This window comes from Pseudophryne corroboree, chromosome 5, assembly GCF_028390025.1.
Source record: "Pseudophryne corroboree isolate aPseCor3 chromosome 5, aPseCor3.hap2, whole genome shotgun sequence".
Lineage (NCBI taxonomy): Eukaryota > Metazoa > Chordata > Amphibia > Anura > Myobatrachidae > Pseudophryne > Pseudophryne corroboree.
The window spans coordinates 725460523-725486801 of NC_086448.1; the positions used below are offsets into that span (position 1 = coordinate 725460523).

The 26279-nt window shown below is 48.4% G+C and overlaps 1 protein-coding gene across 2 annotated transcripts; it reads left to right on the top strand.

Moving 5' to 3' along the window:
• LOC134928360 (aquaporin-7-like) lies at window positions 1–25890 on the top strand. 2 transcript variants are annotated; one of them, XM_063924005.1, is made up of 6 exons: window positions 6–86; window positions 341–467; window positions 10517–10654; window positions 12672–12790; window positions 17020–17237; window positions 21686–25890. In XM_063924005.1, the coding sequence occupies exons 1-6, from the start codon at window positions 51–53 to the stop codon at window positions 21849–21851; spliced, it is 804 nt and encodes a 267-aa protein (XP_063780075.1). In that variant the 5' UTR covers window positions 6–50; the 3' UTR covers window positions 21852–25890. The 2 variants fall into 2 exon arrangements, with proteins under 2 accessions (XP_063780076.1, XP_063780075.1); XM_063924006.1 differs by lacking the exon at window positions 21686–25890 and having other exon boundaries at window positions 1–86; window positions 17020–17241.
• Window positions 25891–26279: the final 389 nt, after the last annotated feature.

Sequence of the window (26279 nt, forward strand, 5' to 3'; positions counted from 1 at the left end):
CCCTAGGAACGCCTGCTCAGCACAGTACAGCCCTTGGAAAATATTTGAAAATGTCAGCAGCCGACACCAGGACTCCAGGAAGCGAGGTAACGTTGTTTGGAAACTGAATGTTCCATTTCAGGCAGGTCAGATTGTAGATACAGTTACACGTACAGTATGTTTGTGAACACAAAGAGTATTTGATAACAGCTTTTAGTATTTTTATCTGTGGTGTTCATCCAGTGGGTGTAATATGTGAAAGCACTGTACGCTGGCAGAACCCTGCATTAGCTGAATGCTATGTGAATTGTGCATTGTAATCAAAGCCATGATATATAGACCTTTCATATTCTCTCCCCAGACGTTTGGCTTGGGCGCCGTGGCGCAGGTGGTTCTGGGTAAGAATGCATTTGGACAATACCTGAGTATAAACTTGTCCTTTGGAATCGGTGTGACAATGGGGATCCACGTGGCTGGAGGAGTGACTGGTGAGTATTCCAGCCGGAAGTATAAATAATATAATCCTACATCGCTGTAACATGCTGTTAAACTCTCACTTATTGTGTAAGACGTGCACGGACACCGGGTGAAGGGAGCTTAAATAATTCTTCCGTTCAGCATTTGTTGTATTTCCCCCCCAATCATGGCGGTTACATTTAACCCTTTCACTTTGGAGCTAAATCTGAGTCCTCTTGACAAATTATTAAAAGATACAAGTTTCCGGTAAGCTTGTTGTCAGTCGCCGGTATGTACATTATTATATAGAATGGTATGAAAATGCGGCATGAGGTATAGGTGTAGGCTGACCAAACTGTCCCTTTAAACCGGGACACTAATGAATTATACAGGTTCCGTGGCTGGCTGACTTCATACCTGCATTTCACCTGGTTTTAATCAGCCACAGAACCTGTGTAATTCATGAGCGTCCCGGTATAAAGGGATGGTACGGTCTTTGCCATCTCCAGGGGTAGAAGATGTACTCAGCGCTGTGTAACCAGGTTATACTCAGTGCTATTCATATATGATGTAAGAAACAGGAGGAGATTATCCCACACAAGGAATGAGCAAGAAGAAACATAACAAAAGCCTGCGGCTGCAGCTAACCAAAAGCTTCTCTCCTGGTACTCACAGTCCCCGGATTACAAATTGCTCTCTTAGGTCAACATAAACTGTCGTCTTCAGAGAGAGTTCCTGACAGTCCCAGCCTTTGTAAGGGCCCTAGGGCTGCAGGCAATTATCAGGCCAGATAGGCCCAAACCTAGGGGGTAATTCTGAGATGATCGCAGCAGGAAGTTTGTTAGCAATTGGGCAAAACCATGTGCACTGCAGGGGGGGCAGATGTAACATGTGCAGAGAGAGTTAGATTTGGGTGGGGTGTGTTCAAACTGAAATCTAAATTGCAGTGTAAAAATAAAGCAGCCAGTATTTACCCTGGCTGCTTTATTGAGGATATCCGACACGACATCTCCCGCCGTCACCCCTCTGCTACCCCCCTGCCCCCGTTATCCCTCCCCTCCATCTATCCCACCCTGTCCTCCTTCCATCCCACTTCAGAAAAGGAAGTCCACTCCCTCATCTTATCCTCCCCCCCCACCACCTGCCCCCTGGACCCCCTTCCCTCCAGTCTTCTCCGCTCCCTCTCCCCCACTGCCTGCTCCCACCTTGCTCACCTCTTTAACCTGTCCCTCTCCACCGGCATCTTCCCCTCACCATTCAAACATGCTCTGGTCTCGCCTATTCTCAAAAAACCCAACCTCGACCCCTCATCACCCACTAACTACCGCCCCATCTCTCTTCTCCCTTTCGCCTCCAAATTACTTGAACGACTAGTCTACAGCCGTCTCACAAGCTACCTCTCTGACAACTCCATCCTCGATCCACTACAATCTGGCTTTCGCCCACTCCACTCAACTGAGACTGCCCTGGTGAAAGTCACCAATGACCTGCTTTCGGCCAAATCCAGGGGCCACTTCTCTCTGCTCATCCTTCTGGACCTCTCTGCTGCCTTTGACACCGTAGATCATCCTCTCCTCCTCGGCACACTCCAAAACGCTGGCCTCTCTAGCACTCTCCTTGACTGGTTTTCTTCTTACCTCACTAACCGCTCCTTCTCTGTGTCTGCCTCCGGCACCACCTCACACCCTTCCATCCTTCCTGTTGGTGTCCCTCAGGGTTCTGTCCTTGGTTCTGTTCTCCCTGTATACCTCTTCCCTGGGTGCGCTCATTAACTCATTTGGCCTTCAATACCACCTCTATGCTGATGACACACAACTCTACCTCTCATCTCCTGATCTGTCCCCCTCTGTCCTCTCTCAGGTTTTCAGCTGCCTCTCTGCAATCTCCTCCTGGATGTCTGAACGCTCTCTAAAGCTCAACATGGACAAAACGGAACTCATCACCTTCCCCCCATCCAGAGCAACACCCCCGACCAATATCTCCATCATTGTTGACAACACCACCATCTCCCCCGTTCCCCAACTCCGCTGCCTGGGCATCACTCTTGACTCCTCCCTCTCCTTTGCACCCCACATCCAAGCTCTGGCACAATCCTGTCGTTTCCAGCTACGTAACATTGCTCGTATCAGGCCATATCTCTCCCAGAGTGCAACTAAACTCATCATCCACTCACTGGTCATCTCACGACTTGACTACTGCAATGTCCTCCTCACTGGCCTCGCTTGCTCCCATCTTGCTCCCCTCCAATCTGTCCTGAACTCCGCAGCTAGGCTTATCTTCCTCTCCCGCCGCACCACATCTGCCACTCCCCTTCAACAAAATCTACACTGGCTCCCATTCCCCTACAGAATCCTCTTCAAACTCCTCACCCTCACATACAAGGCCATCTCTAATTCCACTGCTCCCTACATCTCCAACCTCCTTTCCCTTCATACTCCCTCCCGCCCCCTACGGTCGACTAATGACCGTCGCCTCTCCACCGCCCTGGTCACTGCTTCCCATGCACGAGTTCAGGTTTTGGCCGTGCTGCACCCCTTCAGTGGAACGCACTCCCCCGCTCCATTAGACTCTCCCCGACCCTGCAAAGCTTCAAACGGGCACTAAAAACCCACCTATTCATCAAAGCATACCCTCCCGATGCATAACCCAGTACTTAAGCCGCGCCTCCACCCCCTGCCTCATGAACATCTCAGCTTTGCTTACATACTGCCATCAGGCTACCTCCCGCTTGCCTGCACCTCTTGTCATCTGTCTGTCGCCCCTCCCCAATAGATTGTTAGCTCTTCAGAGCAGGGCCCTCTTTCCTCTTGTTATCTAAGCCCTCGTCTCAACACATTTCACTCACAGCTCTCCCCCACTCAACGACCATCTTTATCCTGCTAGTAAAGGCTCATCTCCATCTATGGCCACCAGCCTCTAGTAGTACGATGATCACTCCCTCAATACTTACATCTTAGCTGTATTATGTCTTGAGAATGTGTGGTGCTCTGTTACCTGTACTCTATTTCTGTTATTTATTTACTGTAATGCAATGTTCTGTCCCCTGTACTGTCCTTTGTACGGCGCTGCGAAACACATGTGGCGCCTTATAAATAAAATGTAATAATAATAATAATACCCTGCACAGAAGCAAAATAACCCACCCAAAATCTAACTCTCTCTGCACGTTACATCTGCCCCACCTGCAGTGCACATTGTTTTGCCCAACTACTAACAAATTTGCTGCTGCAATCAACTCAGAATTATCCCCTTAATCCCCAACATCCTGCCATTGAGTCCTGGGTTTCCTTCCAGATATTAGGGTAGAGAAACCGGCCAATATACCCTTTCTGTGCTGCCTCTGTGCACCTTCCTATTGCCCTGCACATATTAACAGTAATGCATGGTCAGTTTCATTGGTAATTTATGGCCTGTATCACTGGTAGTGTATGCAGGGCCACCGAGAGCAGCCACGGGCTCGGGTACTTAAGGGGCGTGGCAAAATCTGGGGATGCATGGCCACGTCCCCTAAAAAAAATAACAAAATGTTTTCCTGGCTGCTGCACAGGGGCATTCTTATTACTTGCCCCACATAGGAACGCAGCAAAGGGGTACAGTGTCCCCCTTAGCAGCTGACCCAGCCCCACCAAGAAACCTAGGTCCGGGTAATTACTAGTACCCCCTCCCCCTCTCCACTCTCGGTGTCCCTGAATGTATTATTATTATTATTATTATCCTTTATTTCTCTATCGTCCTAGTGGATGCTGGGGTTCCTGAAAGGACCATGGGGAATAGCGGCTCCGCAGGAGACAGGGCACAAAAAGTAAAGCTTTAGGATCAGGTGGTGTGCACTGGCTCCTCCCCCTATGACCCTCCTCCAAGCCTCAGTTAGATTTTTGTGCCCGGCCGAGAAGGGTGCAATCTAGGTGGCTCTCCTAAAGAGCTGCTTAGAAAAGTTTAGCTTAGGTTTTTTATTTTACAGTGAGTCCTGCTGGCAACAGGATCACTGCAACGAGGGACTTAGGGGAGAAGAAGTGAACTCACCTGCGTGCAGGATGGATTGGCTTCTTGGCTACTGGACATTAGCTCCAGAGGGACGATCACAGGTACAGCCTGGATGGTCACCGGAGCCTCGCCGCCGGCCCCCTTGCAGATGCTGAAAAGAGAAGAAGGTCCAGAATCGGCGGCAGAAGACTCCTCAGTCTTCTTAAGGTAGCGCACAGCACTGCAGCTGTGCGCCATTTTCCTCTCAGCACACTTCACACGGCAGTCACTGAGGGTGCAGGGCGCTGGGAGGGGGGCGCCCTGGGAGGCAAATGAAAACCTATTTTGGCTAAAAATACCTCACATATAGCCTCCGGGGGCTATATGGAGATATTTAACCCCTGCCAGAATCCGTTGAAGAGCGGGAGACGAGCCCGCCGAAAAAGGGGCGGGGCCTATCTCCTCAGCACACAGCGCCATTTTCCCTCACAGAAAGGCTGGAGGGAAGGCTCCCAGGCTCTCCCCTGCACTGCACTACAGAAACAGGGTTAAAACAGAGAGGGGGGGCACTAATTTGGCGTTAGAAATATATAAAAAGATGCTATAAGGGAAAACACTTATATAAGGTTGTCCCTATATAATTATAGCGTTTTTTGGTGTGTGCTGGCAAACTCTCCCTCTGTCTCTCCAAAGGGCTAGTGGGTCCTGTCCTCTATCAGAGCATTCCCTGTGTGTGTGCTGTGTGTCGGTACGTGTGTGTCGACATGTATGAGGACGATGTTGGTGAGGAGGCGGAGCAATTGCCTGTAATGGTGATGTCACTCTCTAGGGAGTCGACACCGGAATGGATGGCTTATTTAGGGAATTACGTGATAATGTCAACACGCTGCAAGGTCGGTTGACGACATGAGACGGCCGACAAACAATTAGTACCGGTCCAGACGTCTCAAAAACACCGTCAGGGGTTTTAAAACGCCCGTTTACCTTAGTCGGTCGACACAGACACAGACACGGACACTGAATCCAGTGTCGACGGTGAATAAACAAACGTATTCCTTATTAGGGCCACACGTTAAGGGCAATGAAGGAGGTGTTACATATTTCTGATACTACAAGTACCGCAAAAGAGGGTATTATGTGGGATGTGAAAAAACTACCTGTAGTTTTTCCTGAATCAGATAAATTAAATGAAGTGTGTGATGATGCGTGGGTTCCCCCCGATAGAAAATTATTGGCGGTATACCCTTTCCCGCCAGAAGTTAGGGCGCGTTGGGAAACACCCCTTAGGGTGGATAAGGCGCTCACACGCTTATCAAAACAAGTGGCGGTACCGTCTATAGATAGGGCCGTCCTCAAGGAGCCAGCTGACAGGAGGCTGGAAAATATCATATAAAAGTATATACACACATACTGGTGTTATACTGCGACCAGCGATCGCCTCAGCCTGGATGTGCAGAGCTGGGGTGGCTTGGTCGGATTCCCTGACTAAAAATATTGATACCCTTGACAGGGACAGTATTTTATTGACTATAGAGCATTTAAAGGATGCATTTCTATATATGCGAGATGCACAGAGGGATATTTGCACTCTGGCATCAAGAGTAAGTGCGATGTCCATATCTGCCAGAAGATGTTTATGGACACGACAGTGGTCAGGTGATGCAGATTCCAAACGGCACAAAGGTGTATTGCCGTATAAAGGAAGAGGAGTTATTTGGGGTCGGTCCATCGGACCTGGTGGCCACGGCAACTGCTGGAAAATCCACCGTTTTTACCCTAAGTCACATCTCTGCAGAAAAAGACACCGTCTTTTCAGCTTCAGTCCTTTCGTCCCTATAAGAGTCATATTTGCCCAGGGATAGAGGAAAGGGAAGAAGACTGCAGCAGGCAGCCCATTCCCAGGAACAGAAGCCTTCCACCGCTTCTGCCAAGCTCTCAGCATGACGCTGGGACCGTACAGGACCCCTGGATCCTACAAGTAGTATCCCAGGGGTACAGATTGGAATGTCGAAACGTTTCCCCCTCGCAGGCTCCTGAAGTCTGCTTTACCAAGGTATCCCTCCGACAAGGAGGCAGTATGGGAAAAAATTCACAAGCTGTATTCCCAGCAGGTGATAATCAAATTACCCCTCCTACAACAAGGAAAGGGGTATTATTCCACACTATATTGTGGTACTGAAGCCAGAAGGCTAGGTGAGACCTATTCTAAATCTAAAAAAATTTGAACACTTACAAAGGTTCAAATCAAGATGGAGTCACTCAGAGCAGTGATAACGAACCAGGAAGAAGGGGACTATATAGTGTCCCGGGACATCAGGGATGCTTACCTCCATGTCCCAAATTTGCCCTTCTCACTAAGGGTACCTCAGGTTCGTGGTATAGAACTGTCACTGTCAGTTTCAGACGCTGCCATTTGGATTGTCCACGGCACCCCGGGTCTTTACCAAGGTAATGGCCGAAATGATGATTCTTCTTCGAAGAAAAGGCGTCTTAATTACCCCTTACTTGGACGATCTCCTGATAAGGGCAAAGTCCAGGGAACAGTTGGAGGTCGGAGTAGCACTATCTCGGATACTGCTACAACAGCACGGATGGATTCTAAATATTCCAAAATCGCAGCTGATCCTGACGACACGTCTGCTGTGCCTAGGGATGATTCTGGACACAGTCCAGAAAAAGGTGTTTCTCCCGGAAGAGAAAGCCAGGGAGTTATCCGAGCTAGTCAATAACCTCCTAAAACCAGGAAAAGTGTCAGTGCATCATTGCACAAGGGTCCTGGTAAAAATGGTGGCTTCCTACGAAGCAATTCCATTCGGCAGATTTCACGCAAGAACTTTTCAGTGGGATCTGCTGGACAAATGGTCCGGATCGCATCTTCAGATGCATCAGCGGATAACCCTATATCCAAGGACAAGGGTGTCTCTCCTGTGGTGGTTACAGAGTGCTCATCTTCTAGAGGGCCGCAGATTCGGCATTCAGGATTGGATGCTGGTGACCACGGAGGCCAGCCCGAGAGGCTGGGGAGCAGTCACACAAGGAAAAAATTTCCAGGGAGTGTGATCAAGTCTGGAGACTTTTCTCCACATAAATATACTGGAGCTAAGGGTAAATTTATAATGCTCTAAGCTTAGCAAGACCTCTGCTTCAAGGTCAGCCGGTATTGATCCAGTGGGAAAAACATCACGGCAGTCGCCCACGTAAACAGACAGGGCGGCACAAGAAGCAGGAGGGCAATGGCAAAAACTGCAAGGACTTTTCGCTGGGCGGAAAATCATGTGATAGCACTGTCAGCAGTGTTTCATTCCGGGAGTGGAAACTGGGAAGCAGACTTCCTCAGCAGGCACGACCTCCACCCGGGAGAGTGGAAACTTCATCGGGAAGTTTTTCCACATGATTGTGAACCGTTGGGAAATACCAAAGGTGGACATGATGGCGTCCCGTCTGAACAAAAAACGGGACAGGTATTGCGCCAGGTCAAGAGACCCTCAGGCAATAGCTGTGGACGTTCTGGTAACACCGTGGGTGTACCAGTCGGTGTATGTGTTCCCTCCTCTGCTTCTCATACCTAAGGTACTGAGAATTATAAGACGTAGAGGAGTAAGAACTATACTCATGGCTCCGGATTGGCCAAGAAGGACTTGGTACCCGGAACTTCAAGAGATGCTCACAGAGGACTTATGGCCTCTGCCGCTAAGAAGGGACTTGCTTCAGCAAGTACCATGTCTGTTCCAAGACTTACCGCAGCTGCGTTTGACGGCATGGCGGTGGAACGCCGGATCCTAAGGGAAAAAGGCATTCCGGAAGAGGTCATTCCTACCCTGGTCAAAGCCAGGAAGGAGGTGACCGCACAACATTATCACCACATGTGGCGAAAATATGTTGCGTGGTGTGAGGCCAGGAAGGCCCCACGAAGAAATTTCAACTCGGTCGATTCCTGCATTTCCTGCAAACAGGAGTGTCTATGGGCCTCAAATTGGGGCCCATTAAGGTTCAAATTTCGGCCCTGTCGATTTTCTTCCAGAAAGAATTGGCTTCAGTTCCTGAAGTCCAGAAGTTTGTCAAGGGAGTATTGCATATACAACCCCCTTTTGTGCCTCCAGTGGCACTGTGGGATCTCAACGTAGTTCTGGGATTCCTCAAATCACATTGGTTTAAAACCAGTCAAATCTGTGGATTTGAAGCATCTCACATGAAAAGTGACCATGCTCTTGGCCCTGGCCTGGGCCAGGCGAGTGTCAAATTGGTGGGTTTTTTCTCAAAAAAGCCCATATCTGTTTGTCCATTCGGACAGGGCAGAGCTGCGGACTCGTCCCCAGTTCTCTCCCTAAGGTGGTGTCAGTGTTTCACCTGAACCAGCTTATTGTGGTGCCTTGCGCCTACTAGGGACTTGGAGGACTCCAAGTTGCTGGATGTTGTCAGGGCCCTGAAAGTATAGGTTCCAGGACGGCTGGAGTCAGGAAAACTGACTTGCTGTTATCCTGTATGCACCCAACAAACTGGGTGCTCTTGCTTCTAAGCAGACTATTGCTAGTTGGATGTGTAATACAATTCAGCTTGCACATTCTGTGGCAGGCCTGCCACAGCCAAAATATGTAAATGCCCATTCCACAAGGAAGGTGGGCTCATCTTGGGCGGCTGCCCGAGGGGTCTCGGCTTTACAACTTTGCCGAGCGGCTATTTAGTCAGGGGCAAACACGTTTGTAAAATCCTACAAATTTGATACCCTGGCTAAGGAGGACCTGGAGTTCTCTCATTCGGTGCTGCAGAGTCATCCGCACTCTCCCGCCCGTTTGGGAGCTTTGGTATAATCCCCATGGTCCTTTCAGGAACCCCAGCATCCACTAGGACGATAGAGAAAATAAGAATTTACTTACCGATAATTCTATTTCTCGGAGTCCGTAGTGGATGCTGGGCGCCCATCCCAAGTGCGGATTATCTGCATTACTTGTACATAGTTACAAAAATCGGGTTATTATTGTTGTGAGCCATCTTTTCAGAGGCTCCGCTGTTATCATACTGTTAACTGGGTTCAGATCACAGGTTGTACAGTGTGATTGGTGTGGCTGGTATGAGTCTTACCCGGGATTCAAAATCCTTCCTTATTGTGTACGCTCGTCCGGGCACAGTATCCTAACTGAGGCTTGGAGGAGGGTCATAGGGGGAGGAGCCAGTGCACACCACCTGATCCTAAAGCTTTACTTTTTGTGCCCTGTCTCCTGCGGAGCCGCTATTCCCCATGGTCCTTTCAGGAACCCCAGCATCCACTACGGACTCCGAGAAATAGAATTATCGGTAAGTAAATTCTTATTTTATATGGCGCCACAAGGGTACCGCAGCGCCCAATTACAGAGTACATAAACAAATAATCAAACAGGAAAACAGCAACTTACAGTTGATGACAGTATAGGACAAGTACAGGGTAAATAAACATAGTTACATCAGCAGATGACACTGGAATAAGTATCAGGTGGCAGAAGACTGATGGAATTGGTGCAGTTGAAGATTATTAAAGTAATAAAGGATAAGCACATGAGGGAAGAGGGCCCTGCTCGTGAGAGCTTACATTCTAAAGGGGTGGGGTAGACAGACAGGGGTGACACAGATGGGGTACATAGAGAGCGTAGAACAGAGGGTTAGGTTGAGATTTGGCTGGGTTTGGTGAAGAAGTGGGTCTTGAGAGCCCGTTTGAAGTTTTGTAGAGAGGTGGAAAGTCTGAGGTGGAGAGGTAGGGAATTCCAAAGAAGTGGTGCAGCACGTGAAAAATCTTGGAGGTAGGAGTGGGAGGAAGTAATCCGTAGGCAGGAGAGTCAGCGTGCATTAGCAGAGCGAAGAGGACGAGTGGGAGTGTAAAGGGAGATAAGGTCAGAGATGTAGATGGGAGAGGAGTGGGTGAGTGCTTTGTAAGCGAGTGTGAGAAGCTTGAAATGGATTCTGAAAGGGAAGGGGAGCCAGTGAAGGTCTAGTAAGAGAGGAGAGGTGGACGAAGTGCGTTTGGTGAGGAAGATGAGCCGGGCAGCAGCATTGAGGATAGATTGGAGTGGAGAGAGGTATTTGTCAGGAATGCCAGTCAGGAGGAGATTAATGGTCTATGTCACTGGTAACGTATGGTCTCTTGCAGGTGCCCACATGAATTGCGCTGTGTCGCTAACAAACTGCATCTTGGGAAAGCTTCCGTGGAGAAAACTTCCTGTTTACATGTTGTCCCAAATCGTCGGCGCCTTTCTGGCAGCGATGGTGGTCTACTTTCTATACTACGGTACTGAACCCACTTTACGGTATCTGCAATACTTATAGCGTACCCGCCACCTGCACACAGCGGGGACCGCCATATTGGTGGCTGAGACAATTTTAAAAGGAAAGCGGACAAAGGTCTTACGGGTGTGTACACACGGTGAGATCCCTGCTATGTTCGATTTTTACTATGCGATTTCCCTTGAACTCCCCCAGAGGCCAGATAGCACAGATTGTACAGATTGTACAGATTTTGACTATCTGTGCTTGAGATTTTGTCTATGTACGATTTTGACTAAGTGCCAATTTTGACTATACTTTGTACTAGATTGTACACTAGATAGTCAAGATTGACTTGCCTGCACAGTCTATCTAGCCTTACGATACCGACCCCACGGGAGCGCGCATCGGGATGGAATCTGTATCGCAAGCTGCCTAGCACCATGAGATATGCACTAACTTTTCATAAGATTTTGACTATATAGTCAAAATCTCACAGATTTATCTCACCGTGTGTACACACCACTCGGGGCTAGTCAAATCACTGAGGAATGGTTCACTTCCCAGTAATATCATTAGTCCCGACTCCCTACTGACCAGTGAAATGATCCCTACTCACCCTCAAAATGGCCATCTCCACTGTAGGCAGGCATTTCAGGAACTTGGCAGAATTAAAGGCATTTGCAGTGCTTCTTAGCAATGTTTCTTCATTATCTCTGCTCTTGCTATTCAGTCATTATTTGCTGAAAGAGATATCGTTGCTCCAGGAAATGTCCTGATTCTTACATTACAATAAATGACCTCACTCCCTCCTTTCTTATTCTCTGGGCGTTTAGAATTTACCAGTTACAGAAATTAGTATTTTTAACTAGAATAATATGCACATTCAGAAAACATGGCATGCTGGCATTACAATCCTCTGAGGACTGGCTGTGTCCCTGGAGAATGCGTTCAAAAATTGGCAAACACAAAGTAAATTCATTATACAAAATATAAAAATGAACGTTTTCATTATTGTCTTTTATGCCCCTTTGGACAAGAAGAATTCCAGGGGATAAATAAGAAAGCACGTTACATACTTTAATAACACTTCTATGTACATGACACAGAGAGGACGCTGTGATTTGACCAATATATGTTCTAGATCAGTGGTTCTCAAACTCGGCCCTCAGGACCCCACACACGGTTCACGTTTTCCAGGTTACCCGGCAGCTGCACTGTGTATCACCAACTGCCACATTTTAAAAACCTACAGATGACCTGCAAAACATGGACCGTGTGGGGTCCTGAGGACCGAGTTTGAGAACCTATGCTCTAGAATCTAGAGCATAGGTTCTCAAACTCGGTCCTCAGGTCCTCACACGGTGCATGTTTTGCAGGTCTCCTCACAGAATCGCAAGTGAAATAATTAATTAGCTCCATCTGTGGATCTTTTAAAATGTGTCAGTGAGTAATTAATACACCTGTGCACCTGCTGGGTTACCTGGAAAACATGCACTGTGTGGGGTCCTGAGGACCGAGTTTGAGAACTTGTGTTCTAGAGAGAATGTATCTGGCATTTGGAGCTAGTACACCACTGGATCTATATTATATATAACTAAAAACAAGTCCTCTGTAGTATTATATAATGAATCGTGTGAATGTGTCAGTAAATAGGAACAGATATTTATATAGCGCACACATGTTTTGCAGCGCTGTACACAGAATATTTGGTCATTCACATAAATCACTTACAAGCTTACCACGTGTACACTGTTGCCAGGAGCCAATTAACCCACCAGTTTATTTTTGGAGTGTGGGAGGAAACTGGAAAACCCGGAGGAAACCCACACAAGTACGGGGAGAATATACAAACTCCACACAGTTAGGGCCACGGTGGGATTGAACCCATGACCTCAGTGCTGTGAGGCAGTAATGCTAACCACTACTCCATCCGTGCTGCCCAACGTGACTTTCAGCTGCTTTAATTTTACAATATTACAAATCTCGAAACAAAAACTTGTCACCGGTAAATGAGTGAAATGTGACGTCTTGTCTGACAGAGGCGCTATACAAATACTGCGGAGGAAACCTTGTAGTGACCGGTCCTAATGAGACAGCCAGTATATTTGCCACGTACCCCCAGCCGTACCTGTCCATCGGGGGTGGATTTCTGGACCAGGTGAGTGGAGAACTCTCATGTTATTACATCACGTAATATGCCAGTTTTCTCATACCCAGGTAGATAAGAAAAAAACACACCTGAAACGTGAGGTGAGACTGTGTACATCTCGGGGTGTGAGACCGGGTCAGGAATGGGCGTAGAGTCGTGAGACGTGGGCGTACGATTGCAGTGGGCATGCAGTCACAGCGAAAGTACACTAATTGTGGGTACACACTGGTAGATATATCTGCAGATCAATGGATCTGCAGATAAATCTATAGCCGGATCGGTCAGTGTGTTGTGCATACACACTGCCAGATCCGTCGTTACTGATGTCACAAACTGGGCGGGCAATTACACGCGCCGGCCCAGTTCAGCCGTCAATCGGGCTGCCCGCCCGTACACACACAGACAACGATGCACCAACATAGCTGTAGATATATTGGTCATTGTGTGTGCTGCAGGCAGGGCCGGATCTAGGGGGGGGGGGGGGGGGCGAAGGGGGCGACCGCCCCCCCTAACACAGTCATAGCCACGCCCACTTTTGAGCAGAAGAGAGCTCTCCGGGGAGAGCCTGAGGAAGAACGATGTGCTGCAGCTTATACCACAGCAGCACAGAGGAGCCAGGAGAGCAAGGGTTACAGAGCATTTGCCCCTCACTTGCTGGTGTGTGGGTACTAGGGCTAATAAATACAATTACCCCATAGCACAGTCACATGTACATAGAACAATCACAAAGCTCTATCTCAGTCTCACTCAAAAAGTTCAGTCAGAATTGAGAGAGGAGGAGTTAGGATTGCAGATGGGAGGAGTTGGGACTGTAGAGGGAGGAGTCAAGATTAAACAGTAAACCGCCCCCCCTAAAGAAAAGTCTAGATCCGTCCCTGGCTGCAGGGCCGACGTGATATGTCTGTGAACGACGGCGTGTACCCAGCATAAGGGCGTGATGTGGGTGTGTATTTGCAATTTGAAACTAACATGGCCGCCCAAAAGTCTCAGACAAAACCTCCTGGTGTAAGTGTAACGATGATGATGATGATGATGACTGCAATTGATTACAAATGGTGAAAATACGCCTATTTGTGCAAAACATCTGAAACTGCTGTGACCGTGCTTTAGAAGTGACTTTACACTGGAGTGCACACTCGTTTTACACCAATAAACAGGCTTTAATCCACCTGAGTACTTACTGCCATCTCTATCCAGGCATTACTGTACTGTGTTTCCACTATGCACTGGGATTTGTAGCATTAGCAAACGCATAGTGCGAATCCGGATGTAAGACCCTAAACGCACACACTTTACATGCACAGAATTAGGTGTTAACTTAGGGGGTCATTCTGACCCGTTCACTTGCTGCTTTTTGTCACAGCCAAGCGAACGGGTCCCTACTGCACATGTGCCGGTGCCATAGTGCGCCGGCACGTGCCTGATGGCCGTAGCAGGGCTGCGATCGCCAGGCAGAGGCGGTCACTGGGTGGGAGGGGGCAGAACGGCGGCGTTTGGCCGCCGTTTCGTGGGAGCGGTCCGGCCAACGCAGGCGTGGCCGGACCGAACAGGGGAAGTCCGCAGCGGCTGCGTGACGTCACACGCAGCCACTGCGGCCCGGGGAGCAATGAGTAGCTCCTGGCCAGCACGCTAAAGCTACTCTTGAAGTGCAAAGGCCGCTGTGCGATGCCTTTGCACTTCTGCGGTGGGGGGGGGGGGGGGCGGCACTGACATGCGGGGCGGGCTAGACCTGTGCTGGGCGTCCCCCTGCACGTCAGTGTGAATGATCGTAGCTGTGCTAAATTTAGCACATCTACTATCAACTCGGAATGACCACCATAGTTAGTAGAGTTAAAAAGTAAGTAAGGTGACCCCCCCCTATATGACAGTGCAATACCTATAGGGCTGAGTGTGGATCATTGGACCTACATGGTAATTGTCTAAAGTCAATACGTCAACCCAAATTAGTGTCGCGTGCCCCCTCATTTGGCTTTGGTCAAGGTTACTATTCCCAGTTGAAGTCCATGTGGCTAATAATGGATGAAAAAGTTGAAAATAATTAAAAAAGCGGCGTCGAACACGTCGATCTTTTCTACCTATCGACCTAATACAAATCGACCATTTGCGGTTGAAATTTTTAATGTAGATCTATCAACCGGATACCATGGGGCCATGTTTGCATTTTTAAATCTGTTTTAATGTACATATTGGGGGCATTCCGTGTTGATCGCTCGCTAGCTACTTTTTGCAGCCATGCAAACTCATAGTCGCCACCTATAGAGGAGTGTATTTTCGCTTTGCAAGTGTGCGATCGCATGTGCAGCCGAGCGGGACGAAAAAGTTTTTTGCAGTTTCTGAGTAGGTCTGAACTTACTCAGCCGCTGCGATCACTTCAGCCTGTCCGGTCCCGGAAGTGACGTCAGACACCCGCCCTGCAAATGCCTGGCCATGCCTGCGTTTTTTCCAACCACTCCCAGAAAACGGTCAGTTGACACCCATAAACGCCCTCTTTCTGTCAATCTCCTTGTGAACGTCTGTGCGAATGGAATCATCGCTAGAAGCATTGCACAGCAACATTGCTGTTTGTACCCGTATGACGCGCGTAGTAACCTGAACGCTGCGCTGCGAAAATCGGCAGCGTACGATCAACTTGGAATGAGGGCCTTTGAGCGAGCTTGTGAGTTGGACTGTGCAGTGCCCGTGTGTGTGTGCGTCTTTTGCTGGTATAGCTTCTGGAACTTTATGCCAATACCACTATAAATCCTCCCCTGGTGTACAAGCGTGCGTCAGACGCTTCAGACACTCAGGTACCGCTGGGTATGTCTTCAGTGGCACTAACCATTATCCGCGTCTGAGACCCATTGAGTGCTGTACTAAACAGCGAAGATGATTAGATGAATTTGCAGCACCACGCGATCAAGGGGAACTCCGCAGAGTGCATGCTACAAGAACAGTCCATAATACACTGTATATGGTCTCACTAGGAGATAACAGTATATGGTCTCACTAGGAGATAACAGCAATCCATAATAACATGGTGTGCTGCCATAAATACACAACTACGCGCGCGCACGCACGCACGCACGCACGCACGCACACACACACACACACACTCTGTAGGAAGTTCTGGCACAGACGGAATAAAATACAGTTCTGTACAGTGGTAACAGGTCTGCAAAAATATCCTAGAATAGAAAAATAAATTAAATGGAATTTTAAATGTCCTTTTCATCCCTTAAATTAACTACTATATACGTGCTAAAAATGAAACACTATTATGCTAAGTACTATTATATCTAACACCTGTATACACTTCATGCACAAGAAAATGTTCCCCTCATTTTGCTGCCCCCTAATGCTCATTCCCGGAGGTAACTCACAAGAGGCGCAGTCTCGTCTCCTATTGGCGCTAACCTCAGCCATAGGCCAGTGCTAGATAAATAAATAGTAACAGGAACATATAATTAGCATGACTAATTGAGGAAAACAATGGTATAAGGTTTTTATATTGTGACATCGTCTAAGTACCATTAACTGTTTCCAAGCCGTATGTAATGTCTCCTATTGCTTGTGTATGAGTGAATGTGTACATTTGCATATTTCAGCATTTCTACCTAATAATGATGATTTGAGAACTGTGACCATAGCAACTAAATCACTTGATGTTCTTACTCTGGTGTTTGATAAACAGATTTATGCGGATACAAATCCACGCATCAGCCAACAAAATGCTGATATTACCACTCTCATTAATAACTTATGAATTCTGCCTGAAATTGTCTGCTGTAATCTCAGAAAAACACTATTGCTGCCATTTGACAGCTATGCTGTGAAGAAGTGAGTTTTACAATATTTGTAACTATGGAAACACCTGTGGTTACAAATGTAGCAAAGCACTAGAACTGTTCACTCAATAAGACTCAAAGTTGCAGTTTAAAATACAAAATAAAGGTATCAAGTATTCTCATATCAAATGGCAGCAACAGTGCATTTGTGAGTTTTCAAGAGGGAATATCAGACAGAAGTTCTATTTCAAGTATGGAGAGAGGTTCCAGTAAATTACATAATGACTTTAATTACATGCCAGTATTTATTGGTGTTCCCCATCTAACTATTGCAGCAGCAAAGTGTCGCTGGAAGTAGTGTGACTCCCAACATTATAATTATTATTATATAGCATCAGCAGATTCAATATTACAATACAATTTGTTTTTAAATGCCCCTGACAAGTGAATGTTGTGTTCCTGTTGTTGCTGTAGGTGATTGGTACAGCCGCCCTGTTATTATGTATCCTGGCTATCAATGATAGGAGGAATAACGCAGCCTTGGATGGGACACAAGCCGTTGTGGTTGGGCTCCTTGTGACGGTCATTGGAATGTCAATGGGAATGAATTCTGGATACGCCATCAACCCAGCCCGTGACCTGGGGCCGCGGCTCTTCACAGCGGCTGCTGGATGGGGCGTGGAGGTCTTTAGGTAAAAGAAGCTATATCCTTCTAGATATGGGTGTCCCTGTAAATGACACCTACAATATACTATACACAGTATATCTATGGGATCCAAACAGGATCCTGGCTGTCGGGATTTCGGCTTGGGAATCCCCATACTATTGGGAATGCCGACACCGGTACCCAAAATAGGTTCACTATCCCGGTGCTGGAATCAGCAGAGATGCCAAACAAGCACACACCGGCCCACAGGAGAGGTAAGTCATGGGGGTAAGGGGGTTGGTGTTAGGGATTAGGCTGCGCCCCAGTGGGGTTAGGTTTAGGCAGAGAGGGGGGTCAGGAGGCCAAGGGGGGAAGGTAAGTATACTTACCTTCCCCTGTTAGGATGCCATAGTTGGTATTCTGAATGCCGGCATACCGCATATCTATTTCTCTCTCTCTCTCTCTATATATATATATATATATATATATATATATATATACTGTATATGATGTTCATTTCTTCAGTTTCTAGAATTTTGGATGATTTTTATAGAATTATGTAAAAAGAAATGTAAACATTTTTCTACAAACAACGAAACACAGATAAAGAACCATAAAATTTTCCAAATAATTTTGCTCATCACGGCTGAATATCCCCTAAAGTTGTCAGAAAGTCTCCGGGAGCGTAACATTCCGGCTGCAGTATCAGCAGTCACCGGGAAGAGCCGTACTCCCAGATCTCGTCAGGATTTGCACTTAGTAAATCATGACTTTGCATTCTGTTTATTGGGTAGTTAATAACAATTATCTGAGTACACAGGATGACAGATGTCATACACCCGACACACGGTGACCAGATAACCAGACTCCATGCCTGCTCTCTGCGTGTTCCGTGAATTTGCGGTCACGCCTGTGTTATCAGACATGTGTGATTAGACACTGCCAGCGAGATATTGTGCCCAATTACAGCAGAAAGTTTGACAAAGATTTACTTTAAGGAGGCAGGTTCCCACATCACATGGAACGCGTTCCTTCACGGATTCAGCCAATGGTACGGCTTTCTGATAATAGAGGTGTATGCAGAAGTTTAGATATCAGGGCTGGCGGCACTGTGTGACCCAAAGCAAGGCTGCATAAGGTCATCAGTGTAATGTCTGCAATAAGTAATTCATGGTCCAGTGTTCTACCACAATTGCTGTATGACTGCACAATTAGTATGACCCCATAACGTTAGCTCAGAGTTGTCTGTATATGATCACATAGAATTGTTATATAGTATTATACATGGATTTACAGTATAGTCCTGTATGAGACTTGTGCCTTGTACAGGGCATTTGGTGGTGACTACAGGATTGGAGCCTAGGACTTTCACTCTCATTGTTTAGGAACTCACAGACTGAGTGTTATATAGTGGGAGGAGCAGGGTCACCAGCAGCACAGAGTATATCAGGAGATGAGTGATGTGTCAGTGAGGACAGGGCTGCATGTGACAGGGGCAGTGACATGATGTGAGGAGGGGAATGGAGGCAGCAGGAAGCCACAGACTGAGAGTTATATAGTGGGAGGAGCAGGGTCCCCAGCAGCACAGAGTATATCAGGAGATGAGTGATGTGTCAGTGAGGACAGGGCTGCATGTGACAGGGGCAGTGACATGATGTGAGGAGCGGAATGGAGGCAGCAGGAAGCCACAGACTGAGAGTTATATAGTGGGAGGAGCAGGGTCACCAGCAGCACAGAGTATATCAGGAGATGAGTGATGTGTCAGTGAGGACAGGGCTGCATGTGACAGGGGCAGTGACATGATGTGAGGAGAGGAATGGAGGCAGCAGGAGGCCACAGACTGAGAGTTATTTAGTGGGAGGAGTAGGGTCCCCAGCAGCACAGAGTATATCAGGAGATGAGTGATGTGTCAGTGAGGACAGGGCTGCATGTGATAGGGGCAGTGACATGATGTGAGGAGGGGAATGGAGGCAGCAGGAAGCCACAGACTGAGAGTTATATAGTGGGTGGAGCAGGATCCCCAGCAGCACAGAGTATATCAGGAGAGGAGTGATGTGTCAGTGAGGACAGGGCTGCGTGTGACAGGGGCAGTGACATGATGTGAGGAGGGGAATGGAGGCAGCAGGAAGCCACAGACTGAGAGTTATATAGTGGGAGGAGTAGGGTCCCCAGCAGCACAGAGTATATCAGGAGATGAGTGATGTGTCAGTGAGGACAGGGCTGTATGTGACAGGGGCAGTGACATGATGTGAGGAGGGGAATGGAGGCAGCAGGAAGCCACAGACTGAGCGTTATATAGTGGGAGGAGCAGTGTCCCCAGCAGCACAGAGTATATCAGGAGATGAGTGATGTGTCAGTGAGGACAGGGCTGCATGTGACAGGGGCAGTGACATGATGTGAGGAGGGGAATGGAGGCAGCAGGAAGCCACAGACTGAGAGTTATATAGTGGGAGGAGCAGGGTCCCCAGCAGCACAGAGTATATCAGGAGATGAGTGATGTGTCAGTGAGGACAGGGCTGCATGTGATAGGGGCAGTGACATGATGTGAGGAGGGGAATGGAGGCAGCAGGAAGCCACAGACTGAGAGTTATATAGTGGGTGGAGCAGGATCCCCAGCAGCACAGAGTATATCAGGAGAGGAGTGATGTGTCAGTGAGGACAGGGCTGCGTGTGACAGGGGCAGTGACATGATGTGAGGAGGGGAATGGAGGCAGCAGGAAGCCACAGACTGAGAGTTATATAGTGGGAGGAGTAGGGTCCCCAGCAGCACAGAGTATATCAGGAGATGAGTGATGTGTCAGTGAGGACAGGGCTGTATGTGACAGGGGCAGTGACATGATGTGAGGAGGGGAATGGAGGCAGCAGGAAGCCACAGACTGAGCGTTATATAGTGGGAGGAGCAGTGTCCCCAGCAGCACAGAGTATATCAGGAGATGAGTGATGTGTCAGTGAGGACAGGGCTGCATGTGACAGGGGCAGTGACATGATGTGAGGAGGGGAATGGAGGCAGCAGGAAGCCACAGACTGAGAGTTATATAGTGGGAGGAGCAGGGTCCCCAGCAGCACAGAGTATATCAGGAGATGAGGGATGTGTCAGTGAGGACAGGGCTGCATGTGACAGGGGCAGTGAGATGATGTGAGGAGAGGAATGGAGGCAGCAGGAAGCCACAGACTGAGAGTTATATAGTGGGAGGAGCAGGGTCCCCAGCAGCACAGAGTATATCAGGAGATGAGGGATGTGTCAGTGAGGACAGGGCAGCATGTGACAGGGGCAGTGACATGAAGTGAGGGGGGGAATGGAGGCAGCAGGAAGCCACAGACTGAGAGTTATATAGTGGGAGGAGTAGGGTCCCCAGCAGCACAGAGTATATCAGGAGATGAGTGATGTGTCAGTGAGGACAGGGCTGCATGTCACAGGAGCAATGATGTGATGTGAGGAGGGGAATGGAGGCAGCACTAAGACACAGATTGAGAGTTATATAGTGGGAGGAGCAGGGTCCCCAGCAGCACAGAGTATATCAGGAGATGAGTGATGTGTCAGTGAGGACAGGGCTGCATGTCACAGGAGCAATGATGTGATGTGAGGAGGGGAATGGAGGCAGCAGGAAGACACAGACTGATAGTTATATAGTGGGAGGAGTAGGGGCCCCAGCAGCACAGAGTATATCAGGAGATGAGTGATGTGTCAGTGAGGACAGGGCTGCATGTGACAGGGGCAGTGACATGATGTGAGGAGGGGAATGGAGGCAGCAGGAAGACACAGACTGAGAGTTATATAGTGGGAGGAGCAGGGTCCCCAGCAGCACAGAGTATATCAGGAGATGAGTGATGTGACACTGAGGACAGGGCTGCATGTGACAGGGGCAGTGACATGATGTGAGGAGGGGAATGGAGGCAGCAGGAAGACACAGACTGAGAGTTATATAGTGGGAGGAGTAGGGGCCCCAGCAGCACAGAGTATATCAGGAGATGAGTGATGTGTCAGTGAGGACAGGGCTGCATGTGACAGGGGCAGCGACATGATGTGAGGAGGGGAATGGAGGCAGCAGGAAGCCACAGACTGACAGTTATATAGTGGGAGGAGCAGGGTCCCCAGCAGCACAGAGTATATCAGGAGATGAGTGATGTGTCAGTGAGGACAGGGCTGCATGTGACAGGGGCAGTGACATGATGATAGGAGGGGAATGGAGGCAGCAGGAAGCCACAGACTGAGAGTTATATAGTGGGAGGAGCAGGGTCCCCAGCAGTACAGAGTATATCAGGATATGGCTGACGTGCCAGGGGCGGTGACATCATGCAAGGAGGGGAATGGAGGCAACAGGAGGTCATAGTGGTAAATGGTGGAAGGAGCAGAGTGCCATGTTTCTGTCACACTGATGCTTGAGAACTGTGGTGGCAAATGTCTATAAACTAAACATACAACACTGAGAAAAGTACTTCTGTGTATTAATCAGTAAACAGCACGTAATTTCCACTTCTTGTCATCCATTCCAGGGCTGGGAATTACTGGTGTTGGGTGCCGATTGTGGCCCCCATGGTGGGCAGTGTGACCGGCGCCTTCCTGTACCAGCTGCTAGTGGGACTACACCATCAGCCCACGGAGGAGAAGATGCTAGATGAGATGGAGAAAGGGAACCCAGACATGGAAACAAATATGTGAATACATGTGATAGCTGGGGACGGCACAGCCCTGCAGCCAGGGACTATGAAACGCAGAGAGACGTGTAACAATGTACAATGCTCACATACTGGGCTGCTCACCAGAGACATATAACTACATTGATATGTACAAACGTCTGGGAGAAAATGACGGCCATTGTCTGGACATTACTTTTATTATTTGTTTACCTGTCATTAATTTATCATTTCTCTCTGTATACTGTCAGTCATCTCCTCTCCCGTGAGAACAGCACAGAATGTAAACGCCAGCGCCCCTAGTGGTGCAGAACAGGTAGTGCTGCGCTGTGCATGGCGTACGGCATAGGTTCTCAAGCTCGGTCCTCAGGACCCCACACAGTGCATGTTTTGCAGGTAACCCAGCAGGTGCACAGGTGAATTAATTACTCACTGACACATTTTTAAAGGTCCACAGGTGGAACTAATTATTTCACTTGTAATTCTGTGAGGAGACCTACAAAACATGCACCGTGTGGGGTCCTGAGGACCGAGTTTGAGAACCTTTGGCGTACTGGATTCTGGAAAGTCTGTGCGTTACTGTATTTATAATGGAGTGTGCTTTTATTGTATTTAAATATTAATGTCATTTGCTTTCAGTTTATTTTAATATGTTTGCACAATACATTACACAAAGTATTCAATCCTATAAACCGAAAAGCACAATCTGCATCGCATAAGGACTCAGCAGGAATGAGGTCACGTGCGATGTGAGCTGTAATATACTGTAATTGCCTCTTATCATTTTTACTTTTTTCATTATGATGTCATTATTTTACTTCCAGCCAATCAGGCTGCAGCCAGTATGTGAGCGAAACCAATATTCAGAGAATGGAAAGCACAGGTACCAAATGGATTTATCCCTTGTAGATTTGCAAAACACACACTGGGCCCTGAGTCAGAGATTTACGCACATCCGATATTTCTGTAAATCTTCAACGTTCAATGGCGCTCATTCCGAGTTGTTCGCTCGTTGCCGATTTTCGCTATGTTGTGATTAGTTGCTAAATGCGCATGCGCATGGTACGCAGAGCGCATGCGCTTAGTTATTTTACTAAAAACTTAGCTGTTTTGCTGTAGCGTCTGTGGTGCTTTTCAGTTGCACTGCTGTTCGGTAAATGATTGACAGGAAGTGGGTGTTTCTGGGCGGCAACTCAGCGTTTTCCCGGCGTTTGCTAAAAAACGCAGGCGTGTCAGGGAAAAACGCGGGAGTGGCTGGAGAAACGGGGAGTGGCTGGGCGAACGCAGGGCGTGTTTGTGACGTCAAACCAGGAACTAAACGGACTGAGGTGATCGCAGTCTAGGAGTAGGTCTGGAGCTACTCAGAAACTGCAGGGAATTATTTAGTAGCAGTTCTGCTAATCTTTCTTTCGCTATTCTGCTAAGCTAAGATACACTCGCAGAGGGCGGCGGCCTAGCGTGTGCGATGCTGCTAAAAGCGGCCAGCGAGCGAACAACTCGGAATGAGGGCCAATGATCACTGAGATCTGGTCTTGCGACGTTGCTTGCAGGGCCCCAAAAGTAGCAGCATCATCCACACGCTGCTGGCAGCGACGGGGAGAGTTTCTCTAAGCGCGCCAAAACCAATGGCTGCATCCTCGTATGCAGCTTCGCTGGTCTCGGCGGCGTAACTTTGCAGATGGCCGATGTTCACGAAATTGATCCAATGCTGCCTCTTCGTACGCAGCAGTGGATCGGAAAGGCCGGCGTTGGGTGTCTCTTTAGTTAAGACAGTTTCTGCGGCTTCTGCAGAATTTTGCTGTGTCATGGCTGCGCCATCACGCTTTAAATCAGGAGCACAATATGCATACTACTCAGCTGGGCACAAGATAAAGGCAGACGAGACAGAACAAGTAGTCCTTGTATACTGTCAAATTCAATGGTTTTATAGTGGTCGGGTACAGGATCTGACAGGATGCCAGCGGAATCACAACACATGTAGGTAAGTGGGCAAAACCTCACCCTTACCCTCCTTACCCGCAGCCTAACCCTAGTGCCTAATCCTAACCTTCCCCTCCGCAGCCTAACCCTAACCCTCACTGGCATACTTAATTCTGACTGTTGGGATTCTGCGCGGTGTTGAGGTTCCAGCACCAGTCTTCTGACCGCCGACATCTCAAGAGTCGGGATGCCAACTACATCCCTATTATAGTTATTTTCTTTTTAATAGTGATATGTTTATGGAGAGCACATATTAACATCTTCCTTGTTCCTTGTGTCTGGGGCACTTAAAGGGGCTCATTTATAAGAAAAATATTTACAGCTAGAGCCCCGAAAACACCAGTTTTTGGGATATAGCCGCAAATATTACGTATCCCCTGAATGCATGCAGGAGGGGCTGCAGCAGGTATCGGAGATCCATCCATTCCCACCCGCAGCAGCACCCCCCATAGGTTTCTATGGGGATCCAGTCTGAAGATCGACACTGTCTAGGTCGACAATGTTTAGGTCGACCACTATAGGTCGACAGTCACTAGGTCGACAGGGTTTCTAGGTCGACATGTGCTAGGTTGACAGGTCAAAAGGTCGACATGAGGTGTTTTATTTGAACTTTTTCATACTTTACCGTTCCAATCGTAGTCCACGTGGATCGTTAAGTATGAAAAAGTGAAGAAACCCCCCCAAAAAACGAATGTCGACCTTTTGACCTGTCGACCTAGCACGTCAACCTAGAAACCCTGTCGATCTATAGCGGTCGACCTAGACACTGTCGATCTAATGATCCACACCCGTTTCTATGGCGGATGCTGCCCGACTTATCAATATCCGGAACGCGAAGCATTCCCAAAATTGGCCCCTGTAGCTAACACCATCTTCAGATGGCGATAGCCGGTTGTAGCCCATGGGGTACGTTTCCCAGAAGTATTTCAGGAAGGTTCCCCTGGGACCCTCTGCTGAAAGTGGCGCTGTACATGGCAGTCGGCCTGGCCACGCATGCGCAGCACTTGGAGCACGTGGCAGGGACAGGCTTCCCCTGCGGGAGCTCCATCCCGCATCCTGGCGATGTAACACATTTTGCAATGCAATGTTGGGCGTTAATATGGCCCCCAGATCGCACCGTAAATGTGATTAATTATAAATGGACCCCATAATCATTGTTTAGGAATTAGTTACGGCAGCCTATTACCATATTACCATCTACCTGGGGCATTTACAGGTTGACTATTAGAGAAACAAGCATAGGTGGTCATTCCGAGTTGATCGCAGCCAGTAACTTTTTGCTGCTGGTGCGATCAACTAATCCCGGCCTATGGGGGAGTGTATTTTAGCATAGCAGGGCTGCGATCACTTGTGCAGCTCTGCTAAGCTAAAAAAGTTTTGTGCTGTGGAAGAGTAAGGCTGGATCTACTTACCCTGTGCGATGGATCCAGCGACGTTCCTCCCGGCTTTGACATCAGACATCCGCCTGTGTTCGGACGACCACTCCTCGAAAACGGCATTCAACGATGAGTATCCGCCCCGGAACGCCTCTCCGCTGTCAATCTTCTTGCGGTCGGCGATGCGTCTTCTTTTTTTCGCTGTGCGCGCCGTTGCCCAGCGACGGCAACAGCGCGCACGCCGTGCATGCACAGTTCCGACCCGTTCACACCGCAGCGAAGAACCACTGTGTGCGAACAGGATGGGATGACCCCCATTGTGAGTAACTTTGCCCTTTCCTAGGAAAACTGGGACACGTGACCTTTACTTTTTGCCTCCCTGTTGTCTGTAGTTCCTGAATATTGGTGCAGTCTATAAAATAGCTGATAGAACAAGGCTAGGCAACATGCGTACTCCAGCTGCTGAGGGAATACACATCCCAGCATGCCCTCCCACAGTTATAGCACAGCCTAACAGCAGACCTGTCTCAGTGCATGCTGGGCTGTGTAGTTCCACAGCAGCTGCAGTGCCGTTGTAATAGAAGGCCTCTAAGATCTCTGTTTGAGTCTTTTACTCTTTGCGGCAAAGAAAATACATTCTGTAGGTGTCATTTTCCTTTATGTGTTTGTTCATGCATTTTATAAAATAAAACAGAATATTACACACTACAGACTCAGGACAAGTATTCCTGCGCACATGCCAGTCACCATCGCGGCCCCTAATCTACCCGTGCCGCATGCAGAACAAACCAAACCACTGGACAAGAGCACACTTATGTGGCTGTTGCAGTAACTAATCAGTGTAGTTTTGCAGGCTGGCGAATATGCTGGACGGAAACACTCTGATCACAGCCCTAACCACTGATAGTTTGGAGAAAGACACCGGGACCATCCGTATTACATGTGTCCTGAGAGTGAGGGGACACCGGGACTGTCTGTATTACACGTGTCCTGAGTGTGAGGGGACACTGGGACTGTCTGTATTACATGTGTCCTGAGAGTGAGGGGACACCGGGACTGTCTGTATTACACGTGTCCTGAGTGTGAGGGGACACTGG